The following is an 18,980-nucleotide window of genomic DNA, read 5'->3' on the forward strand; positions in this document are numbered from 1 at the left end:
AGTCCCTGGCTGTGAATAAAGGCTGCTAAATGTCTTAGGTCAACGAAGTCCTTCCCCTGAGAACTGTTGGCTGGTACTGCAAGTGTACGCTCCAGAATTTGCTACACACCTACCCAAACTGTTTCAGTACAGCTACAACAGTGGCACCTAGCCAACAAAGTGGAAAATACACAAGAAGCAGGATAAATTCTGCCAGGAAAAATACTGCCCTGTCAGTCCATACTCAGTCAAGAGATAGAAGGGATCATTGACAGTGCTATCAACTAGCACTTACAAATGAATAAGGTCAGTGCCTGACTTTATTACAGAATTGATCGAAACATGGACAAACGAGCTGAATTCCAGAAGTGAGGGGAGAGTGACTGCCCTTGACATCAAGACTGTGTTCGACCGGGTGTAGCATCAAGGAGCCCAAACAAAACCAGAGTCATAGAGATGTACAGAATAGAAACAGACTCTTCGGTCCAACCCGTCTATGCTAACCAGATATCCCAACCCAATCTAGTCCCATCTGCCAGCACCCAGCCCATATCCCTCCGAACCCTTTCTATTCATATACCCATCCAAATGCCTCTTAAATGTTGCAACTATTATAGCCTCCACCACTTCCGCTGACAGCTCATTTCATACACGTAACACCCTCTGAGTGAAAAATGTTGCTTCTTAGGTCTCTTTTATATCCTTTACCTGAGAACAGCATTGTTTCTTGGGCTATCTCCAGTTGTCAGTGTTTCTTACCAGTAATCATCATGTGACATTAATTCGCTCTGTAGTGTCATCACTGCCTGGAGAGAGTTGCTGAAGTGTCTTTTGCACTTGCCAATGTGTCTGTATAATCGGGTAACTCCCATGTTAACCTGTGATGAAATGGCATATGACTACTGGACCCTCAGCAGGTATTGGAGAGACTAATCACATAAAACAATACGACTTTCAATAAGGATTAATGTTTAAGCTGTCACTGAGAGAATTTATACCAGGCACGTGACTATTGCATGAGGATTTTGTACATCGTGAGCATAGTAAGAGCCGACTCACCTCTGGGCTGGACCCTGAGGTGAAAAAAACTCAGTTTAACATCAGCATGGAAATCAGGTTGTGAACCTTGCAAACTCAGCACATCGCTTGCTCTGAATGACCTTCGTGTTGTGCAGCAGTAAAGTACAGCTCAGGACACAATCTACGGGCACTGACCACATGCATGCCTCATCCACGGACATTGGCACCCACCATCTGCCAACTCCTCATGGCCATTATGGTATTTTTCTGATATAGTTACAGTGCACGTTGGGAACGCAGAATTCCACTACAGTGCACACAAGCAAGTACCATTAAGACTTTCATTGAAAGTCTCCAGAAGAGACACTCAGAATTGAAGGATTGGACCAGGCTGTGGTTCTGCGCTGCATTCTTGCTTTCTTTGCTATTGCTGACTTGCATCCACCTGAATGCTCACAACATCAATGCCGTGCCTTGCTGTACCAATTAGCACCATTAGCTTTGTTTCTGATTTCCAGCATCCACAGTTCTTTCAGTTTTTATTTTGTATTTAACTCGCTGCCACATCTCTTGTAGGCATGCCCACCTTGAAGAATTCTGACAGGATTTCTGATCCAATCCTTTTTCTTGTCTGCTGTTGTCAATTTCACTTTTGCTACTTGGTGTTTGACCAGGTATTTGCCAAAACTCATTCCACAGCCACATCACATTTCTCAGTGACTGCCTCCGGCTCAGACTCACCTCACTTGGATTCCAACTCAAGTTTCATCTGTCATGCTTTGAATCGAACCAGGACCAAAGGTATCTCCTTGACGTTCAATGTTTCACAGTCAGCTGCTCTTGCCGCAACCTGAGATCCACACTCAGTGCCATGCATCGTCATATGAACACCCTCAACATCCCTCTCCAACAGCACAACCTCACACTGGCTCAGAAATGCACTGCTCCCCAGTTCCACTTCACCCACCGGCTCATTCGATGCACGAACAAGAAACTTTTCCCTTTCCTTTTCCTTTCAGGCATCCAGTTCTGAGGAAAGGTCAGTGGATCCGAAATGTTAACTCTGACTTCTCTCCACAGATGCTGCCTGACCTGCTGAGCTTTTCCAGCAATTTCTGTTTTAGTACCATTAGCTCACCTTGCAGTCCTCAGTCTAGCTGCTGCACATCTTACTGTATAGCAATGTGCTATGTCAATCTCACATCCACATCAGGTGCCACAGCCTACATGGCAAACATTGTGTGTGCAATTAGTTGTAGGCTATGTCTCAAAGTCAGGGGGAGTGGACCTCATTGAATTCAATGAAGGGACCCATCTGTCAGGTGGGAGGGGAGCACAACATGGGAAATTATGGGCAGCCTCCCAAACTGAACCATTCTGAGGAAGGGTCACAGGACCCAAAACATTAACTCTGCTTTCTCTCCACAGGTGCTGCTAGACCTGTTGCCTTTTTTCAGCAATATCTGATCGCCAGCGTCTGCAGTTCTTTGTTTTATTTAATTCCTTCTGGAAGTGGATTTGAATGAGATTCTGTCTGGCTTTTTGAGCTCAGTGGGTTGCTTTGGGTCAGTGTCCTCATTCCTATCTACAGAGGATTGCTCTCGATCTCCAATTATGTCTGTAGGCAGGACATGTTTCCTTTGTCATCTCCTGTCATGAAAGGTGTAGCAGGTCATGGTGAGGTAGAGCACCCTTTCTGGGCTATACTGCAAGGCCCCACTGAGTGATCCAGGCATCAAAACCTTATCTTAAGGAGGACTATAATCTGTTCCACTATGACTCTATGGAAAGCATGAGTAGCATTGGAACTCTGCTGTGTATCAAGGGGGTTTTCTAAAGGTGTTGACAGCCATATTTGGAAGGAGTAACCCTAGTCTCCCAGCAGCCATCCCGGTATGGTCTGCTGACCATGGAACAATGCAGGAGCCTGTGAGTTCTCCAGCAGGTAAACATCAGGCATGAGCCTCTAACATCTATCACATATGATCAAGGATGAACTGCTTTGCTAGTTGGTAAAAACAATGACTGCAGATGCTGGAAACCAGATTCTGGATTAGTGGTGCTGGAAGAGCACAGCAGTTGCGGCAGCATCCAAGGAGCTTCGAAATCGACGTTTCGGGCCAAAGCCCTTCATCAGGAATAGTCAAAGCCTGACGGTTAAGATAAGGCCTTCTCAAAGCTGCTTGGATGCTATCCATCGTGCCCTGAGAGAAGCCGATGGTGGTGGGGAATTCCACACCCCAGAATGTTTGACTGCCCTTGTCATGGGGCAATGTTATAAACTGGTGTCATGTGGAGTAAATGGCACCAGTGACCTCCTGGGTGTATCTGTGGATTGGGGTTTGGAGAATATCACACTGGCCCCCAGATGGTCCTTGGTATGACCCTCTGTTGTTGGAGTTCAGGGCAGTGTGACCATGACAGTCACCAGGATGGAATAGCCACCTCAGTTTTTCAAATGCAAGTCCTGCTCCAACAAATGACACAGTTTGTGGTGATGCCTTGGGACACTGTTAGTTTGAATCTGCATTGTGTTCCCAAGACCTCTAGATAGGGACAGTGAGGCTTGTGTGTTGAGCTTTTGGTGATAATCCTCTGTCTTAGGGAGGATGTTCAGTTGCTCTATCTCCATCTATAGGCTGTAAGGCAACCGCTGAGTATTCTTGTTTTTGCTGGGCTTGGTGACCATGTTCCAATTACTGTCTACTTCTTTGAAAGATTGCACCTTATCTGTGTGCCTTATTTTCATGAACAGCTCAATGACTTAGAACAGGATTTGTAACGTAGACACCATCATACTTCTGTAACATGAGTGTATAAACTGTCAGCAGCTAGCCTGAGTGATGTATGCAATTAAATAGAAAAATTAATCAAGAGGAATTGTTGGAGTTAATAGGAAAGCTCAATCCTAAAAATGAGGACTGGTACAATACAGACTAAGGCTTAATCCAAAATCTCTGGAGACCAACCCTCCCTCAGACCTTAACTAATGAAATCTTTACCTCAGTTATCTTTTGTACGCTCTCATTGTATCTCCATGAGATCTTTTTCTTTGTACTGTTTCTCTTTATTTCTATACTCAAAGTGTAAGTCATAGCTAGAGAGGCTGTCTTTGCTTATCTAAGATCCATCAAATGATTAAAGAAATAACGAGGCTATGGATTGTCATACAACACCAGGTTACAGTCCAACAGGTTTAATTGGAAGCACACTAGCTTTCGGAGCGTCGCTCCTTCATCAAGTGATAGTGGAGGGCTCGATCGTAACACAGAATTTATAGCAAAAATTTACAGTGTGATGTAACTGAAATTATACATTGAAAAATTGATTGTCTTCAGTTACATCACACTGTAAATTTTTGCTATAAATTCTGTGTTACGATCGAGCCCTCCACTATCACCTGACTAAGGAGCGTCGCTCCGAAAGCTAGTGTGCTTCCAATTAAACCTGTTGGACTATCACCTGGTGTTGTGTGATTTTTAACTTTGTACACCCCAGTCCAACACCGGCATCTCCAAATCATAGATTGTCACGTAATGCATGCACTGTGGCAGCTTCCTGAGTACCTGATCGCATTACATGATATAGTTGTGATAGTGATGTACAATTTACACACTGATGGAATTGATGCCCTTCATGGTTATCAATTCCATAATAAAAACTCTCTAACTATCATGTGGGCACTAGCATCCTCTCATAAAGCTAGCAACTGTTTCCCACAGCTTGCCATTGTCCTTAGGGGAAATGACATTAATTTTGAATCTTGTAAACAATGCACCAGTGACTTGATGCACGCTATGGTGCCCTGCTGCTTGGCTCATCTGGATAACATTCCCAAAGCTAGCTTGAAAGGAGCACACTTAATTGTTCAGGCAGTCATGGCTTTCACCATTGGGACAGATTGTTCAAGTGTTTGGAGGTCTCGTGTCAGGAAATAGCAATGATCTGAGTTTGTCGCCAACACAATGTGTAATGACCAGTTTACATCAATGCAGATCCATGAACCTTTCCCCGATGCAGGAATAAAGGGCAGGAGAAATTTTCAAAGAAATCTCCAACACAAATGAAATAGAAGCAGGAATAAGCCACTCAAACCTGCCCCACAATTCTGTAAGATTATAGCTGATCCGTCCCAGGTCTCAACACCTCTTTTATGCCAGCTCTTCATAATCTGCAACTCCTCAGTATCCAGAAAAATCTATCATCTTGTTGGATTCCTACTTGCCAAACTCCAGCAGAAAACCTTGTTAAAATGTATTAGAAATGAAAGAAACAGGATTTTAAATTTACCCATAGGTTGATAGGGTGGCACGGTGCTCAGTGGTTAGCACCACTGCCTCACAGATCCAGGGACTCGCGTTCGATTCCATGTCTTCGTGGGTTTCCTCCCACAATCCAAAGATGTGCAGGTTAGGTGAATTGGCCATGCTAAATTGCCCATAATGTTCAGGAGTATAGGTTAGAGTGCATTAGTCAGGGGTAAATATAGGGTAGAGGAATACATCTGGGTGGGTTAATCTTCCGAGGGTTGGTGTGGCCTTGTTGGGCCAAAGGGCCTGTTTCCACACTGTAAGGATTCTATGAATAGTTTCAGTGATCTATCCTCCACAATTCTCTAGCGTAGAGAATGCCACATGTTCACTACTCCCGTGCAAAGGATTCCTTCACATCTCAGTTTTAAATGATTATCCCCTAATTCTGTAACCATGAGTCCTAGTTTGAGATTCCCCACATGTTGGAACATCTTCTTACCATTTACCATGTCAAGCATTCCCCCCCCCCCCCACTCAGAATCTTGTACATTTCATAAAATCACCCCTCATTCTTCTAAACTCTAATGAATAATGGCCTAAACAAAAACAAAGTACTGTGGATGCTGGAAATCTGAAACATTAGCAGATATGTCTGGGGAAACTCAGTAAGACTGGCAGCATCTGTAGAGAAAAAGCAGAGTTGAGAACAGACATTAAGAAACTCAGAATGAGAAGTACAGAGAGACAGCAATAAATCATCCAATGGGTAAATTTGAAAACCAATTTCTTTCACTTCTACTACATTTTACAAGGTTTTCTGCTGGAGTCTGGCAAGTAAGAATCCAAGTGCCTCCTGTTTATACAGGTGCACAGTGATAAATACCATCAGTGCAACCAAAGAACAGAAAATGTAAGCATAGAAACTCCTTCTTACTTACATTTTTAATGAAGTTCATGAACCAGAGCAACATGAGGCTCCCATTGTCTCATTGCAAACTGGGTGGGCTAGACTGGGATGTGGAGTGGAGAAAGCAGGCCATTGTTGTCATTTAAAGAATTTGTGTCCAATTCGCCAGCCTCTGCCAGGAGAGGCAAACTGCTCCCATATTTGTAACAAATAGATTTGTAAGCTGTGCGATTGGCTATGAGGTTTCTGGCTCATGTGATTCTGGGAAGGTGACTTCTTTTGTCAAATCTGCAAGTACTTTTAATGTATTCTGTTAAGCAACACCCAACTTATCCATCTGTTGCTTTAACGTTTCAATTAGTAGATATTTGACATGTCCAGTACTTCAAAAAGGCATTAATCTATATGTGTAACCAATTCTGTGCAGTATATTGTAAATCACAAGTTCCTTTTACAATAAACTTTGAGCACAAAGCAAAAAAGCTGAATATGAATCATGCAGACAGATGGAACAGCAATATTCCACATTTCACTGCAATAATTAGTTGGGTTGCATTGCCAGAACATTGGTCCAGAACTGAAGAGGATTACTCTGTTCCTTTTTAAGTAAAGGGTTCAAACTTGTATCTATAATCTAAATACTTCCTGTGTGTTCAGGTGACTCATTTTATTGTCTGCTAAAATCTGTAAGAATGTGATTCCTTCATCCGATCTAGCGCACCTCTGTTTTATTGACCAGCTGGATTTATATTTTAAGTTGGTTTCTGATAAAAAACTGCAGGGGTCCTTAAGTGAGTACGCTATAAATTAAAGGACAGAATGGAAAAACAACCCCCCCGTTATGATTCATATGAATGACACAGTCATATTTGTTTCAGAAAAGTAGTTGTAAAATGTTGATGAAGCTAGAGGTGAGAAAACATCATTAAAAGCGTCAAAGTTTAACTCTGCAAAACCTGAACTCTATGATATTCAATCCAAAGCATTCATTTTGCATCCCTTTGACCACCAGTGATTTTACACGATATGGACTAAATAAAATTCTTTCTATTCCACATTTCCTCTTTATTCATTTACTGCTGAGTCATGAATTTGAATTTTCATTCTCAGTTCTGACTTACCCTGATATCTCTGCAAAGACATATTGCTGTGGTGCATTCAGGCTATTCCCAAAGTCCTAACATTAGTTGTTCTGAATTTGGCACACAAATAAGGAACAGGAGAAGCACTGATGTCACAGGCTGCTTCTTAGGGATATGGTTTGTGAGTTTTTTTTACATGTTAACCTGTGTAACATATATCAGAGAGAATGAGGTTACAGTTGAGACATCTTGAGGTTTATTTATGTGGCTACATTATCACAGATTTAAACAGATAATCTGTCTTCTGTGCTTGTTGATATCACTGGAAATTACTTACACATAGCTGACTGAATGAGCACACTATGTTGATTCAATGATGAGAGTGACTAAAGGCAAGATAGGTAATTTTCTCCCAAAGTACCATGTGTTGTGATATCATGTAACTGTCTTAAAGGCACAAGCTTTTTATCTTTGCTGGAATCCATCCCATAATGCAACACTTAGTCATGGAATCTTGTACCATTATTCATGAAAAAATATTAAGAACCTAATGATGTACAGTATAGCCAATCTTCAATGACTCTGAAAATCCTCCAGCAGACAATATTGGATCCACTGTCTCTTTGCTTCTGTTTTTGAATCATACTGGTTTACAGCAGGTGTAAAGATCAACATCATCCCATCACAAGAACTCAGGCTCAAATTTTGGTTCAGTTCATATCCTCCCCATCTTTGATTCAGAGCCAAGACATACCGATTCTAATCTTTGCCTTTTGGATACAACAGAAACTCCCTCTGTAACCAGATACATGCACACCATGGCTGTTGTTCTCAGCATTACTGCAGGGCCCACTGAGGTGTCCATTGCTGCCTGCTTGCAAGCAGCACACCCAACTGCCAACCTGTTTTTCTCTTTCGCTGACCTTCCACCCAGGATGCTGGGTGCCATGGCATCACCAATATCATCTTTCACCTGTACCCATTGCTATTCCCTCAAACCCCCTCGACCATGTTGGACAATCAATATCACCAACACTGCTCTGTGTTTTTCTCAAAATGTCAATATTCAGGGAGAAAGCCTTCACTGATAGTTAGCTTATTATTGATGACCGTATTCACATCCTGCCTTTGTTTGAAACATGGCTCATGTTTTTTTTAGTTTGGTGCAACGTACCCTTGTCATAAATGTGGCATTTAACCCTTTTCTCTAAATTATATCTTGACCTCTTGCATTTTTCTTTCAAATATCTCAATTTCTTTCCGATCCTTTCAACTCTCCTTTAAAATATAAACTTCAATTCTCTGTCTGTAATGTACACAGAACAAAAGCTTTTCCTGTACCCAGGTACATGTGACAGTAATAAATCAAATCAAATCAAATTAAATCAGAAAATTTCTCCCTGTGATATCTTCTGTTCCTCTCTCATCTTTTGAGCACAGTGAGTCTTCACCTTTGGCTGATTTCAGTCTCTATCCCAGATGCCCTGTTTCCTTGTGTTTTGTCCTCCTTAAACCTCTCCCTTCATATAAACATCTCTATCCATATTACAGCCACATTGTAAAGTTACTATCTCTCAGACCTCTCTCCTCTGGTAGTCACTGACATGGTCATCTCCCATCATTTACCTCCATTACTCACTATCCACATCCTCCTTTATTCATTCCAACTCATCCTAACACAGCATCTGCTCTGATTAGAAACCCTCCCAAATCATTTTAACCAAATTTTCAACCATCTATTTTTGGCCATCCATTTATAGAATCATAGAGTCACACAGCATGGAAACAGACACTTCTGTCCAATCAGTCCGTGCCAATATAATCCCAAACTAAACTCTTCCCACTTGTCTGTGGTTGGCCCATATCCTTCCAAACCTTTCCTATTCATGTATTTATCTTGATGTGTTTTAAACATTCTAACTGTACCCACATCTACCACATCCTCTGGAAGTTCATTCCACACACAAACTACTCTCTGTGTAAAAAAATTGCCCCTTGTGTCTTTTTTTTAATCTTTCTCCTCTCACCTTAAAAATTTGACCCCTAATCTTGAAATCCATCACCCTTGGGAAAAAACACCTGTCATTCACCTTATCTATACTCTTCATGATTTTATAAACCTCTCTAGGGTCACCCCTCAACCTCCTATGCTCCAGTGAAAAAAGTCCCAGTCCAACCGACCTCTCCCCATATGTCAAACTCTCCATTCCCAGCAACATCCTAGTAAATCTCTTCTGAATCCTCTCCAGCTTAATGATATCCTTCCTATAACAGGGTGACCAGAACTGGGCACAGTACTCCAGAAGAGCCTCACCAATGTCCTATACAACCTTCACAGAACGTCCCAACTCCTTTACTCAAAAATCTGAGCAATGAAGGCAATCGTGCTAGATGCCTTCTTAACCAACCTCTCTGTATGTGATGCCAAGTTCAAAGAATTATGTGCCTGATCCCCTAAGTAAGGAAACTACTTACTGGAATTCTTCTACAGATGTCCATTTACTCTCATTCCCTCAACCCCATCTTTCGTATCCTTCTCCTCAAAAATCCTTCACTCGTTCATATCATTCTGGTCACCACTGGAGGTCCCTAATGTTCAAGGGACCAGCTCATTCTTAGCATCAATTTCATTTCTAACCACTATCTCATGTTCAAAGATATTATTGCAGCATGGTGGCTCAGTGATTAGTACTGCTGCCTAACAGCACCAGGGACCCTGGTTCAATTCCTATCTCACCTGCCTGTCTGTGTGGAGTTTGCACATTCTCCCTGTGTCTGTGTGGGTTTCCTCCCACAATCCAAAGCTGTGCAGGTTAGGTGAATTGGCCATGCTAAATTGCCAATGTTAGGTACATTAGTCAAGGGTGCATATATAGGGGAGGGGGGGTGGGTTACTCTTCGAAGGGTTGGTGTGGACTTGCTGGGTCGAAAAACCTGTTTCCAAACTGTATGGGATATAATCCATTCATAATCATAAAGGTCTCTCTAATGTGAGAACTGACTAATTACACCATTTTAACTCAGCTGCTGAGCCTACCTGCTAAGGGGATCCGAGTCCAAGCTTTTGCCATCTACATACTTGAGTGTTCCAATTTGTTTTGAATTCATTAATCCTTTGTAAACACCAGCTCATCTAAATCTCACTTGATGACCTGATCAACCAGATCCCTACTGAATTACTTTTGTTTAATTTTAAATTGTCATTTTTATATAAGCATCCATTCTTGACACTGCACTGGCAATATCTGTACATTTATCTGGACACATAACCAATCCCCTCCATTCATGTTTTCTATTTTTGGCTCTTGTTCTTTGTGCATGCCCCTTCCATCATCTTAGAATAGAATAAAATTGAAATTTTCTGTCATGTATACCTTTAGATGAAAATTACAGTGAAAGGGTTTATAAGTCACCGCAGCTTTGTGCTTATATAAATGACATAACATCGAAAAAAAAATAAATAAAGACAAAGTTCATCACAGTTCACTTAATAGCTTCTGGGTTCAGGGAAAGCCAATTAAGGAACAATGGAACACCTTGAAGATACAGCTACAATGAGACCACCATTCCATGATGAGACGGCCATATTGGCCTTTCAGGGGTTTCTGCTCCTTCAGGCAACTGGGCCTAGCTGCAGACCTGGGCCCTCAGCCTAACCTTTGAACCTGGGCCGGAGAGGTCAGCCCAGGAGCTGCTCCTCGTTCAACATGAGACCCCGAACTGGAGTGGTGCCATATCCAACTCATTGCTGACACCGGAGACCTCTTCTTTCACTTGCCACTCTCCAGACTTTAAAGAAAGAAAAGACAAACAAAAAGAAAGAGAGCCAAAGTAAAAAGAAGTACTAAAAAGAGAAAGAAAGCCAACAGGAGTGATGAGCCCAGGGCTCAATTCCCCTACTCTGCTGCCATCTTGGAGTTAATCTATGAGAGTTTGCTGTTCTTACTGTTTAAAACTAGCAACAACAATCCCCACCCACATGAGCACAGTCCAAATGGAAATCCAGCAGTTGTTATCAGTGATGCCCTGTCCCTTGAGATGTGTTTTGAATTCTTTACATAGGCAGATGAATGATTGGACGTGCAATTCAGTTTTTTATGCATTTCCTCACTGTTAAAACCATTAACTAATGTTGAACCTTGCTGGACAAACTGCCACTAAGTTTTGAACAGCATATAAAGTCACTACCAGGCTGAATACCATCCCCGAAAAGAAATGTGAAATACTTTCACTCCATTCCATAACAAAAATCCATGCATTTTAAAATAATAAAAATTAATAATATATTTGTAAAGATTTGTTTTGGACATTTCAGGTCTGCCTTAACTTACAATCGTTATTACATTCTCTTTAAAATGATTAAAATGCAATTTATAATTTGTAAATGCAAATTTCATTTCCTGTTGGTGAGAAATCTTCTATCTGATTGGCTGCTTAGACATCTGGTTGATTTCACTTCAGTGTTGCTGGATGCCATGCACATAAGAGCCAGAATGAAATTATTATTTGTGAAAATTAATGTCATTGATCGTGTCAAATCTTTGTGAATCTGGGCCATTTAGAAAATGCAGGTGGTTTTATTGTACAGATGCCTCTCTCTGCTTTTGCTCTACTGTCATTCCTGATCTCATAGCTCCCCCTGTTGCCTATTTACTGAAACAAAGGTTTCTCCTGATTTCGAGACCAAAAACTTCCTGAGGCGACCCATCCCTAGGACTTGATAATAGCAATCATCTGTCAGTAATATGAGACATTGCTGCAGAGGTGACCAGGAGCAGGGATAGGAATCACAGGTCCTGGTTTAATTCCAGGCCTAGCTCCTGGCCCCAGACCTGTGCACACAGGGCTCCCTCGAGACCTGAGCCTCAGTTGTTGGGCTCTGATGTACTCCCCCATCCCCCAACTTGACAGCCAACCCCAAGCCCTCCCAGTGACCTTATACCTTCACAAGAATCACACAATTGTTATAGAATCCCTACACTGTGGAAACAGGCCCTTCGGCCCAACAAGTCCACACTGACCCTCCGAAGAGTAAACCACCAGACCCGCTCCCCTACCCTATTACCCGAAATTTACCACTGACCAAAGCACCTAACCTACATATCCCTGAACACTATGGGCAATTTAGCATGGTCAATTCACCTGACCTGCATATCATTAGATCGTGGGAGCTAACCAGAGCACCCGGAGGAAACCCACGCAGTCACAGGGAGAATGTGCAAACTCTACACAGACAGTCACTCGAGGCTGGAATCAAATTCGGGACCCTGGTGCTGTGAAGCAGCAGTGCTAACCACTGAGCCACCGTGTCGCCCATAATGCAGAAGAAGGCTGCTTGACCCATCACATCTGTACTACCTCTCTGATGTCCTCATTTACTGTCAATTCTCCAATGTTTCCTCATAACCCTGCATGTTGTTTCTATTAAAATAATTGTCTAATGCTCTCTTGCATATCTCAATTAAATCTGCTTCCACCACAGTTTCTGCCTTCCAATACTCCTAATGTTTTTCCTCACAGAATTCCTACAGTATTGAAGCAGGCGATTTGACCCATCGAGTCCACACTGACCCTCAGAAAAGCAAGCCCCAACCCCCTACCCAATCCCTGTAACCCTATATTTCCCATAGGTAAACAACCTTACTTGCGCATCCCTTGACACTACGGACAATTTAGAATGACCAATCCATCTAACCTGCACACCTTTGAACTGTGGAAGGAACCCACAGACTGGGAGAATGTGCAACCTCCACACAGACAGTTGCCCATGGATGGAATTAAAGCCGGGTCCCTGGTGCTGTGAGGCAGCAGTGCTAACCACAGTCACCGTGCCACTCACTGACAAACATTTAATGCAAAAAAAATGCTTTGCCAGTGGTATTTAGTGGGAAAAGTATTTACAACAAAATAGTGGAACTCAGGGTCTTTCTCCATTTTAGGTATCCACTGTACTGACCTACAGGCACCCACATAGGCTGTTGAGCAAGGACTGGTTTGAAAGCCTCAAGTTGCTCTGACCTTATCATTTAATGAAATTGTTGACTGGGTATAGGAGTAGATTTGGAAGTCTGGTGAATTCCAGCAAAAAATTAAATGCTTGGAAATACACTTCAGCTCTGAATGTACTCCCCTTAGCAGCTCTACGTGTGGTGATTCTGTTCTATCACTGGACAAATGCTTAGTTTATTTAAGCAACACATACCATAAACAACAGTTCAAGTAGCAAATTGCTCTGCAATAAGATTGAGCAAATCCACCTGCCTTCATTCCCAGTCTCTTCAATACAGTGGGGCAGCCACTTTGGTTGACAACTATCAGGCAGAATAATGTACATCCCCAGCAAGAATGTGGATCAGAGGAGTAAATGCTGAGTTGTGGCTAGAACTTGATTTTGAGAGATCTGGGAGCCAAGAGTGGTGCATAGTTGCCTCACGTGCAGCAGATTCATTAGGTCATTTCACAAAGGAGCAGCAAGCACAGGAGCACAGAAAATAGCACAAAAGATTTGCTTACTCTGCAAAACACTTTATAACTATGCTCTCTGTTTTTTTCAACATCAACTCTGACTGTGTGGGACAAACACAATTTAGGGTTTAGCAATAAGTAACTCCAAGTTTATTTGAATTTGCTTTAAGGTTGTTTATCTGTTTCTCAATGACATACTCCAATTTTTCCTCAGTTAGAATGTTAATTCCTAAAGCTATTCTAAACATATGAATTGAGAACTAGATATTTGCAACATTGATGATATGCTTTCTAATAGAATTTATTTGCAATGCAATCTTAAACCGGAGACAGTTCTCCCGTTGAATGTATCAGTGGTTTCGAAGATGGGAGTTATGTATAATATTAGTTTCTCAGACAGCGGAAAATGTTTTCTCCTTGCACTTTGTTTTTTTTTTGAGAGTCTGGTATTACACTATCACATTATTTTTGACCTGCTATGTATTGCTTACTAGTTTTACTACTATAAAATTCTACTTTCCATTGATATCCACAATTGCAAAAAGTGAGTAAACCTTTTTGAACAGATGTATCTGCCCTAAGTCTGTTCCTTTCCTACGTATCATTTGCAAGCTTAAGCATTCTACTTTTAATACTGGAAGTCATTAATAAACTTGGACAATGGAGAATCCAAGACAGAACCCTATAGGAAATCTGCTGCTCATAGCTTTGTCCAACAATTCTAATTGTGGACGGCATGGTGGCTCAGTGGTTAGCACTCGGTTACCTGGGTTACCACAGGGTCCTGGGTTTGATTCCACCCACAGGCGACAGTGTGGAGTTTGCGTGGGTTCGCTCCGGGTGCTCCAGTTTCCTTCCGCAGTCCAAAGATGTGCAGGCCAGGTGGATTAGCCGTGGGAAATGCAGGGTTTTCGCGTAGTGGAGTGAGTCTGGATGGGTTGCTCTTAAGAGGGTCAGTGTAAACCTGATGGGCTTAATGGCCTGCTTCCAAACTGGAGGCATTCTATGATTCTGACTCCTGAATAATATAATTTACAATTCCATGAGGCTGCACCACAGCAATAAGTCATATCTGCAAGATTTTATCACATACCTTGTGAAACAGAATTCCCTTGTTCTACTGAATCAATTTGTTAGGTGCGTAACTTCTTCAATGTATTGACTTGGAAGTATTGCTTTTACTCTCCTACTTTCTAATAGACTCCAATTATTTGCCCCAGTAGAGCTACATCAAGACCAGTATATGTGGCACCAATCTCTATCAATTTATTCACACAGAATTTAAATTGAATTGCTAATAATTGAAATGTATGCAAGATATTTTTAAGGTTTTTTTTAATATTTTGCTCACAGTCAGTTAAACAAATGCTTTGTGCACTCAGCATTATAGTAACAATTCTAATGCAAACATAAAAATACAACATTACCATTTTGTTTTGTCATTTGAAGCTGTAAAAGACATTCAATCATTAAAACATTTGACCTTACACTTCCTCCTTTGTCCCACCACCAACCAATTCAACTCTGACAATGACCTGCTGTTTCTGTTTTGTCAGCTGAGTTCCTTGCATCAGTCTGCATAAACCAGATATAGTTCCAGTGAAAAGATGCAACTAAATGACCAAGCAACAATCATTATCAAATTTGACGACAGGAGTTACAACCTGTTGTCAAAAGCAGGATTAATCCCAATCAAAGAAGGAACTGTCTTTAGTATAATTTACTGGTGATTTCAAAAAGATTAACAGCAACTTTTAATCAACACAACAACTGCAGTTTCTGAAAAAAGGTTGTATAGTGGCCTGTGCTACAAGGTGAAAGAATCAAATTGATCTAAAAACCTACACAACACCAGCAAATGTAGACAAAGCACAATAAAAACATGGGCTAATGCTTTGCATGGGATCCTCCTGTATGGAGCTTTCCCATTCCAAAAGGAACCTCACTTGGAGACATCAGCCAGTTATTTTTCTGTCCAGGTTTTGTTGGGTCAGTCTGCATTTCCAGCATGTTCTCATCTGATTTTAGATACTCAGCATTCACGTTCGCTCTTCTACTTGGAAGACACACTTTGTGTTTAATGTGTGATCCAGCTGAGATTTCTTCAGAAATGTGAGTCGTGAGTACATGGAATGCCCTGCCAGTAGCAGTGGTGGACTCTCCCTCTTTATGGGCACTTAAACGGGCATTGGATAGGCATATGGAGGATAGTGAGCTAGTGTAGGTTAGATGGGCTTGGATCGGCGCAACATCGAGGGCCAAAGGGCCTGTACTGCGCTGTATTCTTCTATGTTCTATGTTCTATGTTTTTTTGAAGCAAGAGTGCATCAAGGTGGCTCTTGGCTGTAAATACAACAATTCTTTTCATTGAACTATTTCCATTCAGGGACATCAAACCCATTAATGTCGCTGCAGCTTTCGGGGCAGACAATACTCGATGGTAACCACAAGTAAATCTTAACATTGTTGTTCAAATAAGACAGCTTTGGCATTGGTTTGACCCATGATGAGTTTGTAATTGTGATTAATCATTGGTGCAAACTAGACCTTGAAGTTTCCTGTCCTTTGCTTTTCCCATTGATATATTTGTACCCGTCAATCTCCTGTGGCTTTGCAATGGTGAATCAAGACCAAGTACAGCAGTGCCATCAAGCAGGGCACATTGAAGCAATGGAAGGCCAATATGATAGGGTGCAAATAATGGTTGAAGGATGAAATTAGTTGGGTGAGAGAAATGATGCATAGAAGACAGAGGAAAGAAGAGAAAGTAAAAGAAGCAGGTGGAAAAATGAAGTGGCAACAATGGATGGGAGAAAGGAATTTCAGAAGGAATAAAAGGAATGATGAGACAGTGAAGGCGTTGGAGATGAGGAAAGAATCAGGAAGAGTCAGGGTCTGGTGACAGAAATGGAGTAAGCTACCACAGCAGAGGAATAATGCATTATCTTGGGGGATGGAAGTGGAGATATGGAGGTAGTGAGTAAGCAAAACTATTGCTTTATTTTACAATTTCCTGGAGAGGATATAATCTAGGCACGATGAGCAAGACAGGACAATCAGGCAGAATGTAGAAGATATTTCATGGTGGAAGCCTAAAAATCAGAAATGGCTACAATAGTCCTAACTCGAGATTCTAAGTATGTTCAATTTTATTCAAACATTGCTTTTTTTTGACATGTTACTACGAAGTATTGAACAAGGGAGTTAGCAGTTTGTACCTCCACCTACTGGTGTGTTGGCATATTGCTTCATAAGAGTTTCTTCATTGATAACAGCTGTCATTAGGATTTCAATGCATTTGGCACAGCATCATAGAATTCCCTATGAAATTCTAATACATAAAGACTCAACAATTTTTTAAACAATATCAGCCCCTAAAACTAAAAGTCAATTTGACTTTCAGACTCAAACAGAAGGATGCCTCAATTTTCTGAGGCATCACCTCACGTGGCAATTTGAAAAGGTCCCATGATTACAATTGCAATGGGAATATTGACCAGTGTAAGCCTAAAAGCAAAGGGTGAAACAAAAAAGAAATGCACATTTTTAAGACTTTGGAACAGCTGGGAAACACACAGCAGCCTTTATCAAGTCAAGCCTTTATGAGTGGGGATGCATATTGGAGAACTGACAGGAACACTGGGTTGTAAACACAAGTTCCAGGTCACATGAAGCCCAGTCTAATTGATACTGAAAACAGACACCATGTTATCTGAGGTGTTCAAGAGGAGGCTTGAACATCTACAAGGAAAATCATTGACATTTCAGCTCACTGTTGTTGGGCTGTGACTGTTACTGGGAGTGCCAAGATGATACTGAATAGAAACCGCACTTGTCTTTGCAGGAGATTTTACAAATCTGAGCCTGGCGTCCTGCAGATAATGAGCAAAAGTGAGGACTGCAGATGCTGGAGATCAGAGTCAAGATTAGAGTGGTGCTGGAAAAACACAGCAGGTCAGGCAGCATCCGAGGAGCAGGAAGAGCAGGAAAGCTCTTCCTGATGAAGGGCTTTTGCCTGAAATGTCGATTTTCCTGCTCCTCAGATGCTGCCTGACCTGGTCTGCAGATAATGACCTATCTTCACTATCAGGTAGCTGTGCCAGGGTTAACTGTATGGATGTGATCAGTGTGGTGAGTCTTCTTTCATTTGAAGCTGCCAAAAGCAAGTTGGGGTTATGGTTGGGGTTTTTTTTAATGGTCTTTGGATCTTTATTATGTTACTTAATTCAAATTCCTTAGTGCAGAATAATTGATTCTTTCAGTCTTAGACATGAATAGATATGACTTGAAATTTGTGAGAAATTGCATGTCATGTTATAACAAAACTTACTTGCTGCAAGTTAATTGCTGCTAAATGTCTAATAATTGCACTAAATGCCAATCGTCAATGCTTGTGTTAGTTTGAGCATGTTCACAGCACAACAGAAAAATATTAATGCTAAAGCTTTCATCAAGTGTGATACCTTGCATTTTAAATTTAGAAAAACAGCAAGAATTAGCTACCAAAATACCAATGAGTTTAATTGTGCTTGCTGTTATTAATGTGTGAATCCCACAACTTGTGGCAAGGATGTGATGCACCATGCATCGTGAATCATTATCATTTACAATCTGCACCACAGCTGTTATCCTCAAGAGAATGACTGTTCACTCTTAATTGTCTCATGGTTTCAACAATTTGCTGATAAACTCAGTCCAGCAAGTTAAGGCTGGTGCTTAACAGCTTCAGAAATTTTTAAACTGAGATGTATTTTCCAAAAGGAATCAGACTTAGAAGCCCATGCCTATAGGTAGTTAATTTTAAGTGATTTTTAAGGGCTAAATATTTACTTTCGTTCCTGATCTTTCTTTCTGTTTTAACCCTAACATCCTCTCCCTTTCTTTATTTGATTAGATTACTTACAGAGTGGAAACAGGCCCTTCGGCCCAACAAGTCCACATCGACATGCAACCAACCCAGACCCATTCCCCTACATTTACCTCTTCACCTAACACTACAGACAATTTAGCATGGCCAATTCACCTAACCTGCACATTTTTGGGCTGTGGGAGGAAACCGGAGCACCCGGAGGAAACCCACGTGGACGACGTGCAAACTCTACACAGACAGTGGCCCAAGGCGGGAATTGAACCCAGGTCTCTGGCGCTGTGAGGCAGCAGTGCTAACCACTGTGCCACCGTGCCACCCTTGATTTGATTCTATTTCAGAAAACACTGGCAATACTCAGCAAGCATGTAATAGTTGTGGAAAGAAACATTTCAGATTGATGTCTG

At 41.6% G+C, this 18,980-nt stretch overlaps 1 protein-coding gene across 1 annotated transcript in view; it reads left to right on the top strand.

Moving 5' to 3' along the window:
• Positions 1-18,739, top strand: part of b4galt4 (UDP-Gal:betaGlcNAc beta 1,4- galactosyltransferase, polypeptide 4) — a 78,985-nt gene extending 60,246 nt beyond the window's left edge. The window contains exon 7 of the mRNA XM_072584918.1: positions 18,601-18,739. Coding sequence (XP_072441019.1) covers positions 18,601-18,715 — 115 coding nt within the window. The 3' untranslated portion in view covers positions 18,716-18,739. The remainder of the gene's footprint in view (positions 1-18,600) is intronic.
• The last annotated feature ends 241 nt before the right edge of the window (positions 18,740-18,980 follow it).

Source organism: Chiloscyllium punctatum, chromosome 15, assembly GCF_047496795.1.
Source record: "Chiloscyllium punctatum isolate Juve2018m chromosome 15, sChiPun1.3, whole genome shotgun sequence".
In the NCBI taxonomy this organism is placed as follows: Eukaryota; Metazoa; Chordata; class Chondrichthyes; order Orectolobiformes; family Hemiscylliidae; genus Chiloscyllium; species Chiloscyllium punctatum.